Source organism: Festucalex cinctus, chromosome 7 (genome assembly GCF_051991245.1).
Source record: "Festucalex cinctus isolate MCC-2025b chromosome 7, RoL_Fcin_1.0, whole genome shotgun sequence".
NCBI lineage: Eukaryota > Metazoa > Chordata > Actinopteri > Syngnathiformes > Syngnathidae > Festucalex > Festucalex cinctus.
In genome coordinates this window covers 19,952,428-19,978,610 of record NC_135417.1, presented here as the reverse complement: position 1 = coordinate 19,978,610, position 26,183 = coordinate 19,952,428, and the positions used below count along the sequence as shown (strand labels likewise).

At 39.8% G+C, this 26,183-nt stretch overlaps 1 protein-coding gene across 9 annotated transcripts in view; it reads left to right on the top strand.

Annotated features, from left to right (window-relative positions):
- The window catches only part of oxr1a (oxidation resistance 1a), a 168,111-nt gene that overhangs the window by 93,515 nt on the left and 48,413 nt on the right, over nt 1-26,183 (top strand). For 2 of the 9 annotated variants that reach the window (XM_077526099.1, XM_077526094.1), the window contains exon 1: nt 15,223-15,531. The exons of the other annotated variants lie outside the window; for them this stretch is intronic. In XM_077526099.1, coding sequence (XP_077382225.1) covers nt 15,372-15,531 — 160 coding nt within the window. In that variant the 5' untranslated portion in view covers nt 15,223-15,371. Of the gene's footprint in view, nt 1-15,222; nt 15,532-26,183 lie in introns of those variants that run through there. 9 annotated transcript variants of the gene reach the window in all.

Below are 26,183 nucleotides of genomic sequence, written 5' to 3'. Positions count from 1 at the left end.
GGTGCCAATTGTATATCACATTGACGGCATTGTGGGTATTTGATCTTAACATTGTACCCAGGCAAATATTACATTTAATACTCCTTTCAATTCTCCTATTAATCACCATGTGTGATACCGATGTAGTTGACAACGTGGAAATCCTGCTTAAGTTTGAATTGTCCCTACAGTATGCGGTCGATCTGTCTCAACTCGTAGTGTGCTTCCTCTTATTGACTGAATGAGCACCAGGGAGGAATGGAGTGAGAGCTATCTGTTAGCAGCACCCTCAGCCATGCCACAGTGCTTTTTGCCAGCAGAACTACTTGTGTGCACAGAGATAAGCCTGAGCTCTCTTGCCTTGGTGCTACAGGCTGGTCACGTAGCCCCACAAGACAGCTTAGCTTCACAACGTGATCCAATGAAGGGCCTGTTCTCTTATCCTCTCTTACTTTGCTTTTTCCAACCCTGCAACATTTTCTTTTAGGTCTACACGCTAATCTTTGTCTCCTATATGCCTCCATGCTTCTTATTTTGTCCCTCCCATTTTTCTGACGTATTATACAGTACAGGTTTACTGTACTTGACTCTTTCAAGCAGCTGGTAAAAGAGTAAGCGATGTCTATAATCTAGGGATGGGCGACTACCGTTACCAGGTATCGGTATCGGGCCGATACCAGCCTTTTTTCAAGTACTCAAGTACTCGTGACACAGACGAGTACAAGCGACCAATGGCAGAGGGGGAAGACGTTGAGTGAGTCCTCCTTGCCTGTAACTGGCGCTAGCTTGCAGCAGTTTTTCACCAAAACTTCACCGGTTTGGAAATACTTCAAAATTGTGAATCTTAAACTGAAAGAGCATTTTTGTGTTTTATTTTGAGCGTTGACTATTGAAGAGTGAATGTGCTGGGTTTTTGTTTTTGTTTTTGTTTTTTGGTCAAAATTTAAGGAAATATATTTGTTTAAAAATATCTTTTGGTGATTTTTTTTATTTGTTAAAATGTACTACTGGTATCGGCAGTTGGTATCGGTATCGGTGAGTACTGAGGGTCTGAGTATCGTATCGTATCGGTATCTGTCTGAAAAAAAGTGGTATCGAACATCCCTACTATAATCCAACCAAAAGCAAATTGTAATATTTCAGTTCAGGTTAGCCCCGATTTTTGATGGAATTTCTCTTCCCCTTTCTTCTATTGCAAATACGATAATTTAGTCATAATTGCTATTTGTAGGAACAACACTTACCTGAGAAGACCCACTTGTGCCTTGTTGTGCACCGTTTGGACCCTTGAAATAGATATTTGCTTGAAAACACTTTTCATCCATTAATATAAAATTAATTAATTAATTAATTAATATAAAAAGAAAAATACTGAATACAATGTTAACTGAGCGGGCCTTCTATTGTGCAAACTAGTTCATGTTGTTCATAACCTCGAACCTTCATATATTGGGACCATGTATCTAATGTTGTGACCTGGTGAGTAAACATACACTCCACAGGAACATGCTGGCCCACTTGAAAACCTTTTCTGTAAAGGTTAATGAACCCGTAGTTGGTTCCAGGCAGAAAATGTCACCTCTGTTTTCTAATGTATGTTTTCACTTCCCTTATAATTCTCTCAACACCTTTCATGTTGCTGTCTGAACCAAGATAAATTCACTGAAATAGCTTCTGAAAGTTTGCCTTTTTCAAACAGAATAACTGGAGAAAAAAAAGTCAATACGCATAAACAGACAATTTAGAAATGGTTCGAACAACACCTCAAAGGTTCACTGATGGGTTTTTGCAAGTCATTTTTCTACCTCAGTGCAGGTACATATGAGGAAAGGCAAAATTTTGGTGAACATCAGTTTAAAAAGAAACTTTCAAAATGAAACCGACTGCTCAAACGGGTATTTTCAGTCATTAACCAAATGCACGTTTTGCATCAGCAGCAAGGACAAGATTTGAGCTCGCCAGACAGACACACACGTGGAATAAAAAACAAATTTTGTCCTCAGACCTCCTCAATGTCACGACCATCTCTATGATGTCAGTGCTGCCACAAATGTCCTTTAGATATTTGCCTGACATTTGTCATTTGTAAATGCCTCCAGAGATGATCCATGTTGCCCTTAAATCAATTCTGGGCTTTTAAGCAGCTCTTGTAACCTTCATGCTTTCAAAAGGGAGGGAGTGGTATTAGCCTGCCTGTAAGAATGCACCACAGTCACCTGTTCCAAGGTTAAATGATGATTTTTATCTTCAACAAAACAAATTGTCATGCATCAAACAGTGTTGTTCTAAATCCCAGGAAGTACCCACAAGGACACCAAGATTTGTTGCGATTTCCACAGCTTGGTCAACAACAGCAAAATTCATTCTACTGCTGTGCAAAAAGAAAAAAGTAAAGAAAGAAACCTGCAAGTGAATTTACTGCAGTGCTACAGTAAAAGAAAGATTTGTACACAGTATATTGGTCTGCTGGTATAATTATGTGTGCGGGGGGTCTCTTGGTGGCCCTCTTCTTGATGGGTTCGATTTATAAATGCCACACAGCTAGTAATCTCACAGTTTCCCCACTTAGTTTGAGAAAGGCTCTCGCTAGCCTCTACCTAGGATTGATTACATATACCTCAAATGAAGAGTAAGCAGTTTTCCGCAATCAAACGCCAGGTCCAGCCTTTGTATTGATTCATTTTGCAGTGGAAAGAAAACAAGATCTGCCACTTCATATAACTGTTGATATTTGTTTCCCGTATTCTCATCAATTTATGGGTTCTTTATGCTGTTTTTTTCTCCAGCATTTAAGGCACATGTGTAGAGGATGGATGGATGGATGGATGGATTACTTGTATTACTTAATTGTTCTTTTACATGCTGATCATTATTGCACTTTTTTTTTTAGTTAAAGGGATTACACCACAGTATTTTAAGCCCTTCCAACAGTTAACTATAGGCATATAATGATTAATTCTTACCTTTGACACCATGGCGATGTAATTTTTTTATGAAATATTAGCTGTTTTTCTGGTTAGTTTTCTAACATTGAAGTAAAACGCCTGCTTCAGTATAACCCCCCCGGCGAGTCAACTGCAGTCTGCTGTTGGAACTCTGCGTTTGAGTACCGGTACTCCTCTGAATGCAAGCCATTGAAACAAAATGGTACCTTGCCGCAAGAAATCATGGAGGAGGAATGAAGAAGAGGGGAGAGGAAAGAAGAAGGGGGGGGGGGGGGGGCGAAAAACACCCTGATCTGGTCTCGAACCGGGGACTTGCTGCTTACATAGCAAGCACACTAACCGCTATACTATTATTTATTCAGTTAGGCTTAATAGGTCAAACGTTTTACTTGTAGTTTACACACGTATCAGCCAGACCGGATTTTAAGACCGCCAATTGTCATTGCACTTTGGCATTGCAAATATGAAGGATTTGAATGCATTTCGACAGAATGTTTACTGATAAAGGCTACTTTTGTCACTATCCCATGGAAGTCTCAGATAGTTTATTTCTCTGCAGCGTTTTCACGTTATTTTGAGTCTACGGAGAAAATGCCACACTTTGTGTCTATACACACATATACACAGGTATATAAGTCCCTTCTACTGGTGGTGGGATGACACAGCAATGAACTACATTTCTGGGGTGAGGAGGAAAACAATTACTTTATTTAGCGTGGTGAGTCACGTGACTATAATATATTTTATTGACCGTAGAAAATTACAAGCAGAATAATGTCTATTTACGTAATGACATCCACACGCCGTTCTTCCGAACGTTCTTCCAATTGAGCACAAATGACCATGTCAGTAGGAGCAACGCTGTCCACCACGAATGTAAACGGGTTGCCTTGAATGTTTCAGAAATCGGAATTCTGACCTTAACCCAGTTATTGACTCCATGTAAACGTAGTCATGGATGAATGCCGACCTTTTGGCAAGTACTTTCGCATTTTCGTTAAGTGCTTTATGATGCGGAGCCTCCAAAAAATACACGGACTGAGCACAGCTGAAGCAGGCTTAAGTCCGTCAATCGATGTGAGCACAGATGGTCCTTCTCAGTCCTTGCAGGCTATTGTTACGATTACAATGCTCGTATACAATCATTTGTTACAGATGAAGGCCTCCTTTCAAATACATGCCTTCTTCAAATAACCACTTGAGGTAATACTATAAACACTTCTGGACACTGACAAATTCCGATATAGTATTGTAAAGCTGTTGAAACAGAAATTAATTCAACTGAACTTTCAATGAGATGACATTATGGCCTTAGAAAGAGATTATAAAGAGAACAGTGCCCTTTAAAGTAAATGCATATCTTTGTGCCGCTATTCCTCTGTTAAACACACATTTTCAGCAGTTAAAGTGTCTAAACTGGGCTTTAGTCAAGCTTCAAACACATTATGACCCATTCACAATCACCTTGTTTTGTGCCTTGTTTTGCTCGTTCTTCATTCTCTTCTATTCTCCCTTTATTCGAATATTCAAAGCTGTGTATTGCACATGCTTCAGGGCCACATTTGCTATGCACTGGTTTATCCAAGAGGAAGAGTAGCTGGAGGACCGGATTTAGCCGGCCAGAGCGCTGCGCTGTCTCCTCATACGGGTCATTGCTTTGGACATTCACTGGATGGCGAAGCTCTGGAAAACTGTGACGAAAGAAGCATAATGGCGAAAGAAACATTCCTCAGGTTTGAATGATTCCCTCTTGTCTGAATCGGTAAGCACCAAGCTGAATGGATGTACATCATTTTGAGACAAATGTCAACGTTTTCATTCATTAATAATGCTGTTCGCAGCTGGTCTAGACAGAACTAATAACGTTTGCATTTTAGCCTTATGGATGTCTGTGGGCTTAAATGGATACTTGACTCATGGGGCCATTTTCAGCAGTAAAAAGTTAATATTTTGTCCAGAATGAAGTTGATAACTTCATTATTTTTCATGTACAATTAATACCTTTAAAAACAAAATTTTCCATTTGCTGTCGACTGAAGATGACATCACCTGCGCTGAGGAAGTGGGTAACGACCAATCATGGCTCAGTTTGCTGACCAAAGCCAGAAAACGGGCGATCATCATCATCATGAATCATGTCGCTCGAGAACCAGATTTCGGACGACTATTTCCATAGCAAGCACATTTTGCAGGCGCTCTTTCAAGTAGCCTGGCATCAACAAGGGCTATTCCACTTCTTGTTCTCCTCTGCTTGCTGTCACGGTTGGCTGTCAGGTCAAACCAGTTGTTTGGGAAGCTGCAAAAATGTTTCCTTTCTTCCTAGGCCTCCCTATATAATGCCCACCCTCCCAACTTTTTTTTTTTTTCCAAAAAATTGTGTGAAATTTACATGATTTTATGGTAAAGTTTTTGCCTTCAAGGCCCATTGGGGAGGCGTATAAATATTTGAACAATATCTGTAATTAAGTGATTGAGATTTGTACATTCATTTATTTTTTCCCAATGGGCCTTTCAATACCTTAAAAATAGTGTCACAATTGTTGGAAATTTAGGGTCACTAATGCGTGTGTGGGCAACTTATAATTTTAATATTTAATATTACCATTAGCAGCATATATGTATGCAGATTAGAATCCCAATTACTGTCCTGGGGAAAAGCCCCTAAGGACACCCACACACCCGGTAAATGTTTACCTTACACCATGCGTGTTCGTTTTTCTTCAAAGAAGGAAGTCGCTCAATAAATCACACAAAAGCAGAATATTTGGTTCATCCGTTGTTAAAGCTCTGGAGTTCAGGAAAATACAGACAATCGGATCCGGGCTGCTTTTCTTATCTCGCGATTGCTCGCACCCGTAAACAGGTCAACAAGAAAAGGAGCGCGGTCTAAAATGCAGCCTTTACATTTATAGTGTTCAAGACCAAGAGCACCAACTTCGTGGGCAATCCAAAACAGTCCTTATCAAAAAAAATACCTTAGCTTGATGGAAAACACGGCTGATACCTAAACTATGTGTTGAACCATGTGTATGGAGGTTACTGTGACCTTAGCTTGCTGAAGAACATGGCTGGTACCTAAACTATGTGTTGGGCTATGCGTGTAGAGGCTAATGTGACCTTAGCTTGAAGGAAAACCCGACTGATAATATTCTCCTTGCCCAAAAACACCGGGTGCAGATATGCAGTCTAAGAATAAACAGCCAGCCGTGTCAAATTAAAGTTAGTAACAATAACATACAGAAAAAAAGTAAAAAAGTACATACAGACATAAATAGCATAGATTTAAATTGACCATTCAATTAACAAACATAAAACTAATTATATATTCATACCAAGTAATTAACATACATAATGAATATTCATGGAATGTGAAACACAACTTCAAGCCAAGATAGTCACACTCTCACCATAATAAACAAAAACAAAAAACGCACTTTCGTGTCTCATCATCCCAGTTGCAAACCCTTGTTATATTATGCTGTAGTATTATTGTTTGATAAATCTGGGGGGAAAAAAAAATTGATTATTGATCTGTAGTTTTTTTTGTTTTTTTTTTGTTTGTTTGATTGTTTGTCCCCCCCCAAAATAGTCCATTTAATAGTGTAATGATTCTTGATGATAGGCCCCACTGCACCCTCCTAAATGGATGCATCCATTTAAGTGCATCACCCGATAACACCTTGGATGATGCAATATGTCCCCAGATAATAATTTAACCAACAAATTATCCATTTACTGGGTCTCCTGGGGGGGGGGGGTGAGATTCATTATCCAATTTAGTGTACTTGTGGAGCCAACGATATCAGTTGATGGATGTGGAGTGTCCAGAGTGAGGACAGTTTTACACCAGACAAAGAGAGTGCAGAACCTCTTGCCACCTGTCTGTTTGGCTATAATTTCCTCTGATCCCACTGTGCACTTGGATTGGATTGCCTTTGGGGGGACGCAGGGTGAAGAGGCTTATGTTGTGCAGTCAATGTACTTTTGTGCTCTTCTTGTAGCTTAGTGATTCATGGGAGGCTTTTTAGGCTAATGATGAAATATATGACGATGTCTGGGTTTAAAAGAAAGCAATTAACTCTGTCCCAAGAGTTCAATGCAGATAACAAAGTGGGTGCTGACATAATGGACCATTTGTTTTGTGACTTTGCCTTGGCCATGTGGCTACTCTTTCTGCCTCTTTTGTCAGGGTTATTGTCAAGCCTGAAGTGTAAGACTTTGCTTTATTATTTCAATAACATGCCCATATGACAAGAGCTATGGCCAGTGGCTGATGTGTGCACTCCTCACGTACAGTACATGGCCACTAGTGTATACTATTCCATTATACTTGAAATGAAATTGCTTCTGTATGCAAATTCAGCTTCAATCCTAAACACCACATTTACTATGAAGTCAAATGAAATGTGCACATAATGAGAGTAGAGGAAAGAAAGAAAGTTTGAAGGTGGGGATGGGCGTTCTGCCTCTAGATGTGTTCTTCGTCCAAAGACAGTTGTCATCATTCGTCGAGGTGGCCTCAGACAGCGCAGACGAGCGCAGAGGATAAATGACCATGAGCGGGGGCCGTGGAAGTGGTGGTGAAAGATAGCTTGCCCGGACGCCACCAGTCATCGATCACCACCAGCCGCTCTGCAGACCAATCCTGAGAGGGAAACGTGGGCAACAACAGGGGATTGAATTGTTGCAGGAGCAGGTCGTTGTCAGACCTGATGGCACAACTCATCAGCCATCACTTTCTTGGTCTCTGTTGCTTCTTAACTTGAGAACATTATGCAAGAGGCTGGTTTCCACACCTATTGCTTAACAGTAGGAAATGTTGAACTCTTTTTTTCTTACTCAGAAGGCTTACTGAGCATATTTGCTCTTTCTACCTATATGTTATGATGTTAAAAATATTCCACACGCACACACAGAGCAATTACTGCAATTTATTTGTTATTTATTTAACTGTAATGCAGTAATCTAAGGCATTACTAATGTTGGCAACATTATACCCATTACAGTTAAGCCGCCTTGACACTTGCACGATTTTGTGGCACGAATTGGCACGACTCGAGTCGTGCCAGTGCGCGAACTAGTCGTAAAGTGGAGTGAAGTGTGCGTAAACCCGTCGTGACTGCGTGACATGTCGTGACAAAAATTTGGAACATTTCCAGATTTTTGTCACGAAACTTCGCGACCGGGTCGTGAACCATGCGCAAACTGTTAGTGAACTCGTCAGAACGATGTGGGAAGGATGTGCGCCAGTGCGTGGCAGTGTGCGCCTGGGATGGGCCCTAAGTCGGCAGGACACCGTCCGAATTGCGCAAACTCGACGTGCAAATGCGGGAAGTGCGTAAACTATGCGCAATCTATGCGTGAACTCGTCGTACCAGTTCGTTTCAATGTGGACACGAATGGTCACGCATTCGTGAACTTGTCGTGAACTATGCGAATAGTGCGTGAACCTCTCAGTTCGTGCCCCAAAATGGCACGACTTGCCACGACAGAATCGTGCCCAAAAGTCGTGCAAGTGTCAGGCCACCTTTACAGTAATATGACAACACATTTTATAACCTTAGGGTGCTGATCTTTTCTCCATAAATCTCCAATTTTTGTGACCTTTAAAGTATGTCCACTGCTGGCATTATAGAATCCTCTGCAATTCCATTTACTTAGTCGGCACGTTTTGCTCCACTCGCTGTGACTTGCATTTTTCTTCCAGTCATGCCTTTTGGCATGGTCTGACTGTATTGTCATTAGCTGACTTTTCAGTCACTGATTCATTGAACAGAATAACCTGCATATTAGATGTGATGTGATGTGCTGGTAAATTTAATTTATGAGCTGTTTGTTTATATAATCAAATACGTGTATTAGGCTAAACAATGTCCTCTGAAAGTGGCAATGGCAAACCATGCCTTTTCAATTGTAAAGATGTATAATGAGTTGCACATTTTTACAACATTGCAGTAAGATGTTTTTCGTACTAAACCTTCTCAGCCTCGATTAAAAAAAAAAAAAAAAAAAAAAAAGTAATAACAACATGTGACAAATTATCTTCTAAAATTAGTCCTGTGAGAGTTCTACTGGTGATAGGGCCCAAGTGCAGAAACGAGAGGGAACAAGCAGATTGAGATGATGGAATGTTTATGAAGACTGTTACTAAAGCTTCTCTTGAGTGGCACACACATTGCCACTTTGAATGGCGTGAATGAGAAGCGAGCGTCGTCTTCCGATATATCAACGCCTTCTTAAAATAATCGCCTCCGTCATTTTCTCAGATTTTTCAGGAAACACACAAAAAAAATGAACCATTTGCATCATGAGGAGATAATTAAGGTATAAAAATATTTTTTGCAAAAAATATGACTTATGCAATTATTTTAAGAGGGTGACGATATCCATCACCACGTTTGTCTTTATATTCGCTTTCCACCTCTTAAGACACTCAAAGCACTTCACACTGACTTTACATTCACCTACTGTTGCAGCTTCAGGAGCAATTTGGGATTCAGTATCTTGCTCAAGGACGTTTCGACATGGTCAGAAGGGCTGGGGTTTGAACCCACAACCTCTGATTGGGAGTAGTGTTAATTTTATTAACCATTTTTAAATTTAGTCTTAGTTTTAGTCAAGTTTCAATCACGCTTGTTAGTTTTTACTATAGTCAGCCTCGTCCAGTTTTTATTTAGTCTATTTTTAGTCGACTACAAATCTAGTATTTTAGTCTTCATTTTAGTCCAAGAAAACATGATTTTATTCGTATAGTTTTGGTCAACAAAAACTGTCAACGTTTTAGTCTAATTTTAGTCAGGATAATCATTTAACGCCTGAATTTTGTTTGTCAGCAGATTATGTTGAACATGTCGGATCTAAAACTATTTCATATAAAATTTTCTCACATCTTTTTGATGAAAAACAACTTCACACACAATTACAGTATATCAACAAGTCGTTACTATGGTTCCATGCTACGAGCTAGTAAGTTAGCCAACATTATTAGCGGTCGGATTAACATTATTGTTTGAACATTATAGCCGTTGGATTAATGTTACGTTCTAACTATAATTTACTTTTTTTGTTAACCTTTCACCTAGAATCCGCCTATTGTCTTTCCGTGTGTTTTTGCATGTTGCACTCATTAGCTGCATATTTGAAAGGGGGTCTGTCACATGTAGGGTTGCCAACTGTCACGTATTACCCGGGACGCCCCGTTTTTGGGCTAAATGTCCCGCAATACGGGACCTCAAAAGTCCCGTAAAATAATTCTCAATTCTTACACTAAATGCATCTTAGCCATTTTTGAACAACGGGTGCTCCTGTAGGTTGACAAGTGACAAGGAAGTTGCTCATAGCCAATAAAATTAGTCGCTGGGTGTGGCGTTATATGTAGAGATCTTGCAGGGTAGAGAGGCAAGTAATAATAATAAATAAAATAAATAAATAAAGAAAGAAAGAGCGAGAGGCACTTCCTGGTTTCTTCACAACTTCATGTCGCCTACACTCACTCTAAACGCCGATCGGCCTTCGGTGCCGGTTGATGTGGGTTCACTTCTTCGCCTGGGAAACCATGTGTGTGGCTTACAATATGTAAGCTTGTGTGAGTGATAACTGAGTGATAAACTCTAAACGGAGATCTAAATACGTCGGCTGTGAACGGGGCAGGAGCAATACAAGATGTATTCTCGTACTATTTATGAACAAATACTGCGAGAAGGACAGAAGACTGCTCGAGTCAGCCAGAAGCATCAAAAAGTATCCATAGAAAAAGTAAATTTGGTGAGTCACGCTCCTCTTTTGCAATTAATCTTTTTGCACCTGTTTTTTTTTTTTTTTTTTTAAGGGAAAAAGACAAATTTTGTTTCTTTGAGGTTTTTTATGAGGTTGCATAACGATGACCTGCAGTAAGGATGAAAGGGAAATTTCAAATCTAATCAGAATAATCATGCTAACACCACCATGGCACCGTGCCGTGCACCTGTCCCTTATTTTGGGACGAGAAAGTTGGCAACCCTAGTCACATGACAGTGTCACAGTGACAGATTAGCAGAGACAGGATTTTACAAATCCATGTAATTTTCATCTACATCTTTGTTCATGAATTAAAATTTCTGTAGATTTTAGCCCAGTTTTTATTAAATGAAGCACATTTTTGTCTTGTCTCCATTAGTCAATGAAAATGCATAGTTATTGCAGTTATTGTTTATTAATGAAGGTTTTAGCCTAGTCTAGTCTAGTTTTAGTCCGGTGAAAAACGTGTGTTGGCGAAAATGTTTTTGTTTAGTTTTCGTTGACATTAGCTAGGAGACAACCACTCTCCACTAAGATACGCCACCCCAGTTGTGCATACGTCACAGATCCTAAAGAGGAATGTATATATACACCAAAATTGTGAATTGTCTTCACTTATAAAAACATACTTTTACCACAAGCTTCACTTAATATATTTCATTGGTACGTTCAGTATCCATCCATTCATCGATCATTCTATCATCTACAATGTCAAATCTTTTTCGTCTTTTCACCTCCACTTGTCAGATTAGGTAGAGAATTTGGTGTGCATCTTTTTTTTCTGATATTTGGAGACGTCATACAAAATTGGAAAAATTGACAAACATTTCCGTCCGTCATTTTAATGACACCAGTTACACTTATATAACCACCGTGTTGAATAATAATTCCGCCGGATGATGTGGTGAATCATTGTCACTAGCAGCACACAGCATTTGATTATTTTATTCATTCATGAATATTTGTGTCCTGCTGTTAAAGTGGAAAAACATGCTCAGATGCTTTCGCACTGACAGCTTTTGAGAGGCGTGGCTTCACGTCTCTGAAAATAGTCGACGAGAGGCTGACATCCTCTGACAAAACACCTGCGATTGATGCTTTAGTCTGCTTCCTGTACCACCTAAATGTCTTTTCTTCATTGGTCATCGTCTTGTTAATGCCTCTTGTACAGGCTGCAGGATAATAGAGCAGAATGCTTGTGAAACACAGAGCACACTTCAGTTAAAGGGATGCTCCAGGAAATGTCACGTGAGATCTCTACAAGCATCTCTTTTCCTCAAATACAACAATGAAAGTTCTCATATACTGAACTTTAAAAGGCTAAAAAACTGTGACGTGTACACGGAGCTATTCTGTTTTTTTCTACTTAATTTATATAAGCATGCTCTTTATAAAACTAAAATCTACTTTGGAGGCTATGTTTGTTTTGTAATAAAGATGTTGCTTTTCTCAGGATCAAGATGCAGCTCACCTTGCTTTCAGTGGGGAACTGCTGAGATTAACACTCAGTCCCCGGTGCTGCACACTCCTAGTTGATGACAAAGCATCACAAATAAGAGCCTCTCAAGGCTTTTGCTGTTAGCTGTGACACTTTGGGGACTTCAATATGGATATTTGTGCAGCAAGCTCTCAACATTTTGAAGTCATTCAAAATAGTTTCTCACTGAAAGGGCTGCACTCAAAACGAACTCAATATATTACTCATTATTACAGAGTCATTATTACATGTCAAATAAAAATGAGAATAATAATTTAATTATCATACTTAAAGTGGAAGTCAACCTAAACATTTTCTTGACAATATTATGTTCTATGCACCCCCACTCGTCTAAAGACCCTGATTAATACTGTGTTTATGGAATATGAATTAATCAGCAAAATTGACCCTTTTTTATCCATCTCAGGGGGCGGCGGCAATTTTGCCACTTGACTGAAAATGGCATCACAGTTGTTCAGGGCTCAGGTAACAACCAATCACAGCTCAGCCTGCGCCACATTAACAAACCTAGAATACAGGTGAGTCATGATTGGTCGTTACCTGAGCCATGGGAAACGGTGATGTCATTTTTAGTCGACAGCATGTGTCAAAATGGCTACACCCTGAGATGGATGAAAACAGGAGGATTTTGCTGTTTAATTCATTTTCCACAAATGCAACATTAATCAGAAAGCCCTGTTTAGATTAGTGCGGGTACATACACAATTTTACTGTCAAGAAAATTTGGGGGCTGATTTCCCCTTTAATTGATATGACGGTTTTGTGGAAAGACAGTGGCTGCTTATTACAGACTGCAATGTTTACATTTGTGTGGGAATTCTGACATCACTCATTAAAGTGACAAGTTTATTGTGGCAATATTTTGACACTGCTCCCTCCAAAAAGAAAAAAAAAATACTACTGTAGTTAATTCTTTATTGCAGGTTTTTCTAGTAACATTCCAAGTTTATTTTTGTAACATCAATACTTTATCAGACATTTTATCAACTCTTTCATACATCTGAATATTTATTTGCCTGAATTCAATGACGCATAACCTAATAAAGTAGGTCGCCGGTTTAAGACAAAGTTCCACTAAGAAAAAAAAAAAAAATGTGTTCAACTTTATTAGAGAATGGAGGCGATGCCTGTGAAAAGGCCAGAAAGTACTGTACCATATATCTTAAATCCTATATTTGAAAAGGAGGGGGAAGACCCAACCCCCTTGTTGGATGTTATGGATGATTTTATGCGCACTCTGCGCAGCTGTGCAGCAACACAGTATATCACAGAGCAAGGTCCCATGGGGTGGCGCTGGGCCAGTGCGACACCCATCTGATTACACTGTCCCAGTGCCAAGTGTACCAGCGGGGCTCTGTGTAAGGTCAGATACACGAGGTCAGATGAGTCTTGTCACTGTAAATTAACGCAACTTAGCACATCAGTAGTTGTTCACCAAATTGTTTCAAATGTCAGTATTGCCCATCCATGTTGGATAAGTCCATGTGTAATATTGTGTATGTTGCTTGATTTGTCCATGGAGAATTAGAATTACCGTACTCACTTTTCAAGGCTGGTTTCTATGAAACAGGGTAAATAGTAATATCCGTGGTAAGTTAAACATGCCGAAAAAAGTAAGTCCCTTGGAGATATAAATAGTAATGCTGCGCTATGTGGTTAAATGATTCATGTGCAGCACTCTCTTTGAAGAGCGATGCTTGGATATTGGAGCTTGAGGCATTTAGCTGCATTGACATATTGATATACGTGTACGTATGTTGTGTGTGGTGTATTTTTTCGTCTTTCCTGGATGTCCCATGGACCTACTATCACGATTAGATGGTCTCTCAAAACAGTAAGAGCTTTTTGTTGATGTTATCAGAGTAAAGCAGAGTAAAGCAGTAGCACTGCATATTGTGTTGGAAACCTGATTGGCTGAGAGTTAACAACTCTTCCATGGAGACCATTTAATTGTGATTATAGGCCCTGGATTAAATCCCACCAGGTAACAAATGCATAGAATACATTTCCTTTGTTTTGTGATAAAATACCCATGTGAAATATTGAGTTGAATTGGTTTATTATGACAAATGTCTTCTTATATTACAAAGACATCCATGACTTCTTACAGTTAAAGCAATTATTCAAGGGATTCTTTTTTTTTCAATTGGGTAGTTGTGGGAAGAGTCCGAATGAAATCCATTAAACCCTGTAGTCAATTTCTTGGAGTCTTACTACAACATAATAGCCATCACTTTTGGATCTGTGAAAAGTATTGGTTGTAAAAGTTTGCATTTCATAGAATTCGACATATACACAGATCCACTCTCATAAACACTAAACACGTCAGGCCTGGCATATGTGTGAATGATTTGCAGTGGAGTTATTTGCGTTTGGGTCAAGGCAGATTTGAGTCGTTTTTTTCCATGTGTCCTGTCCTGTTCTTAAAACAAAACAAAACAAAACAAAACAAAACAAAACAAACTTGGAAGGGCAATGAGGCCTTCTCTACTCACTGTCTCCAGCAGATGGCGCACAATAAGTATTGAACATTTCCTTCACACAAATCTTTTTTTTTTTTTTTTTCCCCACTCGTTAACTGCTATCTCTTATGTTGATGACATGAATGATTTTCTGTAAAATAATATAGAAAATGCGGACAGTGTACCATGGCTTTGTGTTCACCTCTTGCAGGAATAACATCTAAGCCATTATTTTGTTGGAAAATATTATGTTATTATTTTTATTTTTTATTTTTTTTTTTGGGGGGGGGGGGGGGCGGGTGGCATGACTGATAATAAATAATTAGAATGAAAGTAAAGAAACCCCTTAATATGAATTTATTTGTTTGTTTGTTTGTATTTGTTTGCATCATGTTTTATCCGGTTATTAGAAAGTGTTTTTAGTCTTTGGCAACAACAAAATAGCAGTGCACCAACATTTTATTGAAATGTGCATGCTTATGTCGTTGTCGTTACGCTTTAAGCCAACTGCGGAGCACAACTGGACTCCACTCGGGAGAGCAACAAAAGTGTGTGCGCGTGTGTTGACGTGTGTTGTTCCTGTTTAGGAATGTGTGGACTGTCTGAAACTTTTAACAGCAACAGCGGGGCTCTGTTCCAAACGGTGGATGACCGCGGCATTTGCAACACTTCCCTTCCAAAAGTAGTTGTGGGTGAAGTTTTGTAGTAGTTATGGACTACATACTGTCGATGACGGGCAGCGGCGCGAGGGCTGTCAGAGACGTGATCTCCCACAGACTGTGGTCAGGATTCGGCCAGGAGGACAACGCCGTTTATGAGCCGGACCTTGCCGCTACAGTACTACATAACAGCACCATTCACAGCAAAACAGGTTGGTGAGACGCTACGCTTTTGTTTTTAGTAGCTACGAGAACACAGCCCACGACTGCTTTCGCTATGCTAGCACGTCAACGTGTACTCTACACCAACGCGCTTCAACTGTATCTGACTTCATTTATCTTATAATTAAGTCACCAATAACTTTCCAAGTGGGCATAATTTTTATGCCAACAATATTTTTCGGAGCTATTATGTGCTTCAAATGCGGTATTTGGTGATGACAAGATGACAACTTGTTGATAGTTGCTTCCGCCAACATATTGCACTTCAGTTTTGAAGGCAAGGACTGCAATGCGTTTCGCTTGTGATACACGTGACGTGGACTTTTAAATTGTACTACACTGTTTTGTTTCGTTTTGTTTTTCGTTAAGAGACGTCGTCTTTTAAAAGACGTTTACACAGCTGATATGACTTTTGTCAGTCGAGAATGCTGACGCCCAGCTGCCAACCTGACACTGAAAGAAACAACAATAATGCAATTGTGCTCCTGCAAAAAAGAACAATACGTATCAGTCATAAGACTAATTATTACGCTTATACTGACCCACTTTTTCTAAAATCAAACATGAATTTAAAAGGCTTCCCACTGCGCAAAGGCACGTTGAAAGGACGTCTTTTTAAAGGTAATTCTTGTACGTCCAATCTCGGTCCGCTGAAGGTGCAGACTGTGACGCCAGATGACGTTTTTTCAACGTCTTCTGGACGTTCCGTATTTACGTGTTTTGGACGTTTAGTGTTTACGTTTTCAGGACATCCAAATGAGGGCTAATGTAAGTCCAAATTAGATAATTAAAATAAAAATAATTTTAGACTGTTTTTGAAGGCTCATTTATTGCTTGACTTTATGTGTGTGACACAAACATCATCTCCCTGACGGGGAGGCGAACCCCACATCACCTGCATTGAAGGCAAGTGACGTAACCACTCCACCACCCGGAAGCACCTAAAATTTTTGTCATGTTCTTATGTGAATACCTGCATTAGATATATAATTCAAAAAAATAAATAGCAATACATTAGTTTTATCACAGAAAAAATAATACTAAATTGATTAAATAATATTGATAACAATAACATTGATATTTAAATCCCTGTGACGTCCAAAAAAGTCACGTATCCATGGTCCAAATGGGGTCATAATTAGACGTCCAAAAATGGACTTAATTTGCACGTCGCTTAGTAGTCCAGCACTGGTCTTCGACCAACCGACGTAATACAGACATGATCTGCACGTCCACAGGACGTCCAATGTTTAGTGGGTTATATTATTATGAAATTATGCAATAATGTTTAGAATAAAAACTCAATCTCTTCTTCCTCACTAACTACATACAAAGGTGGTTGTAACCTGAATAATGGATTTTCTCTTAAGTGTTATTTTAATCTTTTATTTATTTTTTGTTTTTTGTTCAGCTTTGTGTTTGTTTACATTGCAAACTAGTAGCTGAGTGAGCTTTGCTTCAGCCTGTCTTTCTGACGCTGATCAGTATATTTATTGATTATGATCAGCATATTGTATAATATATGGCAGAATGAACAAAACACTATGATTTTAAAAATAATAACAATAATAATAATTATAGCCATCCATGTTGGTAAGGTTACAATGCCGTAATCATGCATGGTCTAATTATGAAGCATTGTTGGGTTTCCTCAACAGAAAACCTTGCAAAAAGAAATATTTCATATTGTGGTGATCTTGACTTGCACAGGATATGGTCAGAGGCACCTTAACTTGCCTGACGCAGAAGCTCTTGAGCAAACATTTGCCAATAACCAACTGCACAAGGGCCTGATGCAGTGAAAACAGAAATGACAGAACACATAACACGTTGATAAAACACATAATTGCTGCTGCTGCTATTGGGTTATGTGAACCATAAACACATACCCTACTTATTTTTACCCAAAAAAAAAAAGATTACAAAGAAAATGCTGCTAGAAATGCTAGGAAGTCCACGAGTGTGAGTTTTGTGAGGGTCTAATTTAATAAATAAAATTGGTAATGAAAGTCATTAAGAATGATTGTGTTTACAAACAATCCTAATATTTTCTCCCTAGTGTGCCAGACCTTTTCCAGACTGTTTCTGTCAGCAATTTACTGACTGTGAAACAAGCCAATTGACAGGTTACAATGGTTGCACTTCTTGCCCTGTTTGTCATGAGGACACTTAACTGTGGCATTTAGAACATTTTAAATCAGCTGGCAGTGCATGCTCAAACTCCATGCAGCCTGTGAGTCGTATCCCCAAGACCTTTTCACATCAGGGCATTTCTCCAAGCTAATGGCATCTTATTATTTTTCTTCACTAAAGTCACACATAACTCTCCAGCTAAAATCATTGTCATGCATGCATGCATGACATGAGATGTTAGGAAAATCTCTCAGCTCCAGAGCACACGAGATAACTGTGTGTGTAACCCTTTCCTTTTCTTTTTGTGGCTCTTTTGACGTATTTTCCATAGATAAAGTGGGACCAGTTAGAATGCAGGGAGTTCATAGAAGAACAACTTGATCTCAGATGTGATATGACCCCTGTAATGGATTTACTGTATTTCCAGTAGAAAGTATTTTCTTGATGAAATTTGTTAACAAAATGCAAACAAATGAGAGGCTGAGCTCCATCCTTTAAACAGTTGGTGTTCAATTAGAGAGATTCGAGTGTGTATTGTTCAGAGTTGGGCATTTTGCAAATTTTGCTGGTACATCATTCAGCAGCACCCTAGGCACTCATTGTCATTGTCGATCCGTAATTTTTAAAGCCAAACCTAACTGTAATCGCCTGTCCATCATTTTATTTTAACCATGTTTCCATCATGTTTCGGACTGACAGCCAGAGATGGGCGTTCCATCAGTATTGATGGTCATACGTCAATCGTCAGCAAAATGGACAGTCCATCAGTATTGACGGAATGCCCACCTCTGATATTTTTATTGGTGTATAATCAGTGGACTCTGTGAACACAAGTTGAGATGTCACTCTCAAAAGGTGTTAAACACACAGCTGTTGTACAGGAAGCTTTGCCATTAGCTGGCACAGTTATGTTATGCACTTGATTGAATATAAGGGAGTATGAAGTTCATGCAGCGTTATCATGCTCCAGAGCTCACTAGCAGGCAGGTTAATTGCTCTAATTAGGACAAAGATTAATCAGTTGCATGCTCTGCTGCTCCTAAATGCATGGATGGCATACGGGTTCATTAGCAGCGCCGGTGCAGAAGTCTTCAGCAGAAGAGTTGAATATTGGATTGTTTACGTACCCCTGCACTACTGCCCCACTTATAGAAAGAATGAGACCAACTAGTCTGTGTGGTTACTGAGTAAGCAGGGAGGACAGAGACTTGACCAACACCATTCACTATTGTAAAAGTTGAACACCGATGAAGGGGTCGTTAACCAGGGTCATTACATGGTTTCGGTTCTGAACACCCAATCAGTGGAGATCAAAACTCGACATACAGTTTATCGAGTGTCAATCACTAGACCACATAAAGAAAGCGAAATAAACAGTTTCGTCTTGTCTTGGGCCAGCGATTGAAGAATTAAAATGTACACTATAGTTGCATTTGGTAGAATTTGCATATATGCAATCTTCATTCAAACTATACAGTAGAGTATAGGTTTTCTGCACATGAGAGCATACCCTACATAATAACAGAATTAAATCACAATTCCTTAACAGGATCTTGTGCTTCTCTCGCTCAATAAGAAGATGTGATAATGCAAGGTTGTGTTTCCCTTAGCTGAGCTCATCACTTTTGCTATTTATTGGAGATGTAACCTGAGAGCTTAGTGTTGCTTCCGAGACTCTGCGTTGCCAGTGCTGCACAAGTAAACACTATAAGATGAAGATACATTTCTGTACCAAAATGTTGTACAGTACAAAAATATGTTGAGTTCAGTCCTGAGTCAACAAGTTTACTTGAAATGTGTTGTGTTTCGGTTCCAACAAACAAACAAAAGAAGTTCAACTTGTATTCTGTAGCCTAGATCTCTTACGCACATTGGAAGAGCCAATGTCAGAAACGTGTGTGCTTAAGAGAACAAGAGTGCAGAATCACACAATCATCCATCCATCCATCCATTTTCTTGACCGCTTATTCTTCACAAGGGTCGCGGGGGCTGCTGGCGTCTATCTCAGCTGGCTCTGGGCAGTAGGCGGGGGACACCCTGGACTGGTTGCCAACCAATCGAAGGGCACACAGAGACGAACAACCATCCACACTCACACGCACACCTAGGGACAATTCGGAGCGCCCAATTAACCTGCCATGCATGTCTTTGGAATGTGGGAGGAGACCGGAGTACCCGGAGAAGACCCACGCGGGCACGGGGAGAACATTCAAACTCCACCCAGGAAGGTCCGAGCCAGGACTCGAACCGGAGACATCACACAATCAAGAGTTGCTTAAACACAAGAGCAGAGGTAGGGAACCTTGGTCCTCGAACATAACTGTCCTGCCTGTTTTCGATGTCTCCCTCCCCCAACACAGCTAACTCAAATAATCAGCTTATCAGCATGCTCCGAAAAAGCCAGATAACAATCCTGTTCATCGAATTGGTGGAGGGAGACATCGAAAACAGATAGGAAGGACAGTGGCTCTCGACAACTAGGGTTCCCTAGCCCTAGGCTGATGTTTCTACATAGAGTGATGGTTAATGGTTGCAAGGAGGACTGGAGACACCAGACCCAATAACACACACTAGACTAAGTCTGCTATCAAACCAAGTTGTACTTCTATAACGCTTCAGTGTCACAGGCTGATTACCTCCACACCAGACCACATTGCTGAATTAATTCATGCAAAAAGGAACTCTAAGTAATAAATTAAATTGTGAGGTACTCAAGACTGTAGCAGACTTTCTTCACTGATTATGCCCGTTTCCACTGCTGGAACTTTGGGTTAAATTTATGGGACCAGCCGCGTAAGGGGTGTCTCCACTGCGGGAGCCTACCTGACCGGGTCACATTTACAGGAACTTAGGGGGACAAGCGGAGGTCCTAGTCGAGGTTAGGTACTCCACTTGCCTGATAAACTCCTGATCGGGCTACGCTGATTGGCAAAAAATAATTTAGTATAAAAATATTAGAGCTGTCAAACGATTAACATTTTTAATCAGATTAATCACATCTTAGAATTTTGATTGATCACGATTAATTGCTTAATTAAAAATGCTTTTTAAACGTTTTTTGCTCGCCAAATTTAAAGAGCACATATGTGTTAATTTTTTAATTTTCATCCTCTTTTTCTAAGCAGTTAATTACTTGCATAATTTAAAATGGAAAAAAATGGCCCTAATAGTTTGACATAAATATTCTGAATGTCATGCACTAATGTTTATTAATTAAATGTGACCCGCTCCAGCAAAATGGTCCGCATGTTGCGAGGCTCAATCTATAGATATGGACAATATTGGGAAGTTGGACATTATTTTTTGAGATTTCTCCACAAATAGCCTCCTTGATGTGTCTAGTTTTATTTCAAAGCAGCGCAAAAGTCAAAATTGTAATGGAAGTTTACGAAAATAAGCAATTATTACACAGTATGCATCGTAACTAGGGGGAGTGTTTTTTTTAAAGCCTAGCTGCTAGCTAGCGCCGCATCTTGCGCAACTGTTCAAAAACAACACGAATTTCCTAGCCTCAATGGATGGATGGATGGATGGATGGATGGATGGATATAGCAACCAAAAAAAAAGTCAAAATACACCATAAAAAATGTCAACTTTTTTTCACTCATGAGCTCCACTGGTTAATAAGCTGTACATATCACTCATATATAAGAGAGAGAAAACAAAAACTACAAACTATTCTGCAGAATATAAACATGTGGAAATAGTTCATTACACTTGCAAAAAATACTGCAATGCCACACAACAAAATATGCACAACAAAAACAAGATGCCGAATCTTCGAATAGTCCTACTCACTGAAGTATTTGTCTTTGGAGCCAGACTCCTCTCCTCTCACTCTCTCTTGTCTGTATAGTGCCGATGATTGGACCTCTTTCGTATGTGGATATAGTTTGAATATGCATCCGATACAACTCCGACCTGTATGTCATCAAAAGGTGACCAATGATACATTTGTTCGACAAGACAGAGGGGGCCATAAGCAATGGTGGATGAAGCAGCAGAAAACACACTATTGACAAAAAGAAGCAACTTCAGAGCTAATCAGTACTTTGAAATTACTATAAATGTGTCAGGACTGAAGCCTACGCTAGGGGCCATATTTATTTCAGTAAACACATTACACCATGTGATTTAGTGTTTTGTGAACATCCGTGTGATTTGACAGGCACATTCTGTTGACATTAGCAGTCTCAGCTGTTTTTGTAATATGAAAATTACATAAAAAGAGCAGATTTAACATGAAATCTGAATTAGGCATTCCACCCTGCAGTGTGAATTCAGCTTTTTTTCTGGCATAGTGAGGGAGGGTGAGCGCTGTATTGCAGATCTGAATGCTGATCCAACCGCTAAAACAGTTAACACTTCATTAGGTAGTAATAAGGCAGTTGCTGTATGTCTCCTTTTGCTTCAAGACACTATGAGTGAGTCATTTTCTAAGTTGAAATTCTGTTTGAGGCAGGCAGGTTTGCCCCATTCATTCTAATGGCAAGTTTCCCTTCAAAGTTCACTCCAGATTTGTTTCTATGACAACAGATGAACACGTTGCCAGAATATGAATTAAGATGAGTGTGCTAAGTTACCGGTAGCAGGCCACGCCAAAGTATAGGCATTGCATTTTGATTCTCAGAAACCCTTGGAAGCCATCAAATTACCCTGAATATACAAGCATGATTATTCTACATAGGGAACAATGTCTAGCAGAGAACAGGGCAGATCGACCAGCTCCTATTCTACCATGGTCATGAACGTACTCACCATGCAGAACACACGCGCACACACACACTAATTTTTAAAGTTTCCTATTAACCCCCGACATGTTGCCATAGTTCATTGTTTTTTTTTTGTTTTTTTTTTGGTTTTTTTGTTTGTTTGTTTTTTTCGAAAATCTAAAACATGGACAAGATGTGCTATAGCAAACATGCATACATTTATAGCCGGGCACTTCCCGTCCCCATCGCTTCCTGTAATTGACAGCGCCCACCTTTTGCCGAGTGCTTGATGACGCAAAGCCTCGCAAAAATACACGGAATGAGAGGGACTGTCTGGTGTCTGTACTCACCCCCATTGACAGACATTAACGTGCTTCAGTCTGTGCTCAGTCCGTGTTTTTATTAGAGGCTTTGTGTCATGCACTTGGCAAAAGGTGGGAGTCTTCAACGACGGGAAGCGACGGGAGATGGAAGTGCCCTCTGCATACATTATGAATGTCATGTCCCGGTATAATGCTGCATTCCAGGAAGGTGAGAAGTCAGACTATTCCGACCTCAAACCAGGAAGTGTGCACTGGAACACTTCTTTAAACTCGGAGATCCAAGTTGCAAAGTCGGGAAAAGAAAGGACCCCGACTTCACTGACCTGCTTGAATCTGATGGCACTCGAAATTGCCGACCCCCACAGAGACACACACCATGAATGGCAAAACATAATATGCGTGATTATAAACATATTTAGAAATGTTTATTATAACATTAATTTAGTTATTCGAAATAAGTAAGCTTGCCAGCAGCTGAAGCTTCGGCACGAGGCTACTGTGTGAAAGACCGGCTGTGAGCATGAGTGATTGTGACTCGGGGGTAGAAGCTAGTAGCTACCAGTGCTCGCTGGAGAAAGAAACCGCTGTGACAGAATAGAAGTGACAAAACGCAATGCTAGTTGTTTTTAACAAATATAAAACACCTGGAGATCACTCTGCCCGGATCACTTCAGAACAACGGAATGAAAATCTTCGCTTATTTTACTGCCATTCAAAGAGGGATTCTGCCTCTGACAGATCATCCAATCATTATGCAGAAGTTGTGTCTGTGCCAACCCACATGCCCATAGACTGCCAGAGACGCTGAGCGTCCAATGGGTGGGATAAAGCCCAGCATTTATCCAATGACCGTCCAGTGCTTTTCCATAGATGCTCAGCATCCGGCAGTGTGAGCGCCATGGCGCTGCAGGAATGAATTAGGAGAAAGTTGTCAGTTACCTGTGATAAGTCGTTGATTCTGAAGAAAAGATGAAGGTGTTCTAGCGCATATTTGGCCAATGAAAGCAGCAAAGCACATTATATAGTCATAAGTGAAGCTGTATGCTGTTAGCGCAGTAAATCAATAATTATACTTAACCCTCTGCACAAAGTAATGGCATTCAAAACGCCATCCATTTGCTGCACCGCTAATACTCACCAGGGTCGTGAGTGAGCTTGGAGCCTATCCAACATACACAAGAAGCAGGTGACACTTGTACTGGTCGCGAGACAATCATAGGGCATATTTAGACAAACCATTCACACTCACATTGACATATCCAAACATTTTGAAGCAGTGGTTCTTAACCTGTGTTCGATCGAACCTCAGGGGTTCGGTGAGTCAGTCTCAGGGGTTCAGTGGAGGTCAAGACACACACCCTATGCCTATAGCTAAAATTTGAAAACAACACATTCTATTTATGAAAAAAGAAGGGCTTGGTGAATGTGCATAGGAAACTGGTGGGTACAATGCCACTAACAAGGTTAAGAACCACTGGTTTATTAGAGTCGTCAATTAACATCAGAAACATGTTTTTGGAATGTGAGATGAAAACATGAGGAAAACATGTACATGCCACACAGGAAAGCCAGAGCCCAGAATCAAACCCCCAACCTCAGAACTTATGATGCCAAACGGTCATCTTTTCTACCCTCTTAAAATTCACACTCAATTGATGGTAAGCTTTCCAATCCAATTTTGTGTCCACAGCTTTCATTTTAACTGCTGTTGCTTGTTGATGTCTGATTGCACATCTGAATGCAGCTACTGTACTCCTTTGCAGGTAGAAAAGAGACAGAGTTTACAGCAACCCTAATTTCTGTGTCATTTTCAGTGAATCCCAAAAACACAGACAAATAAGTAAATTTACTAACAGATTTATTTACAACAGAAAACTAAGAACACAGGCAAAAGTACAACAGAAAGAGCTTGCAATGGCAAGAGAAAATGTAACAACAAAAATCGCACGCAACAAATGCACGGAACCATTAACACACCTGAGCCAGTCCAAAAGGGCAACAAGGCGAAGTCCAACAGAAATCTTCAAGAATTTACAAGAAACAAGACAGGAAGGCAAGATCAAAGTTGAGGTCGCAAACCAGGTCTAGGACTTGATGCTATCTCAGACTGAGGCATGAGCAAGTAAATAGTCCGACAAATGACTGGAGCAGAAGCTGCCTCTTAAATACACAAGACATAATTGCCGATGAGCAGCTGTGTAGAGTCTCATGGGCGCCACCGCAGGTCAGGCTCAAACTGGAATTACAACATTAAAACATGACTGAGAGCACAGCCTGTATATTTATCACCAGTGAACCACGGCCCCTAAGCAGTATGAAAAGGATTTGGGAAGTGCATAATTCTATAACCATCAAGCAACAAAACTCACACTAGTATCAATTGTATAGTAGCATAAATAACAGTAATAATATTGCACTCCATCAACATTAATAATTACCAAGGCTAAAAAGTAATTCACCTGGAGTGGCTAACGGCTACAAAATAGTCTTCAACAAGCCACATGATTTTTCTTTGCAGACCTCTTCTAGGCAACACAAATGTTAGTCATGATTAAGTGTTAACCAGTACTAATACAACACCTGTGCCTTGTGACTGTGGCAGAGAGAGAGCTTTTGACTCCCCAACTGCTAATCTAAAAATAACAACTAGGGTGGGATACATAACCAGCAGGCAGGGAAAACAAGGGAGCAGAGGAAAATCTGCTGCTTGTATATTCTATCAGACCATGAGGTAATGTTAGTCATCTTGATGTTGACTCTCATGCTCCCCCGTGCTTATTTTGTCACTGCTCTGTACTGTACAGTGTGGCAACTGTAAATATAGCAACCATGATTCCTCTTCAGCAATATGAAAAACAAAAAGAAACCAATGAGAATTCTGTAGTCTGAAAACATTTAAAGATAAATCAGTTCAATAAATATTTCACACTGGATTACATTACATTGGATCATATGTCTGTTTTTTCATGTTGAATCTACACACAAAGGCACGGGGTCACACATTGGCACATTGTGATTTTGTGATGCATACCAACCAACTTGTTTTCGTTGTCCGCGCAAGGCACTAAGCATTCCTCTCACACTTGACCATGTGTTATTGTAGTTGAAGCCATTAATGAACATGTAAATCACACTTTGCAGAAAACAACAGTAAAATACACTGTCCTAACTCTTGTTTTATTTGAAAGAATAGCAAACTAGCGACCTTATCTCTTATTTTACGCCACAATGTTAAAGAAAAACCTAAAATTACTACATAAAAAAAATAATTTCCTTAGCTTTGTAATACCATTCCATAGCATTCCACATCATTGAGTATCATTTAGTAGCATTCCACATGTTTTAATATTTCTCCAGAAATGGCATTTTCTGGTTTTGTAATAATACTGCAGCCTTTTTGTTTTGATTAAAATTTGTGCTCCAAAAAGTTCAGTTTTACATATTAAAAAATGTTAATGCTGTTCATCCAACCAT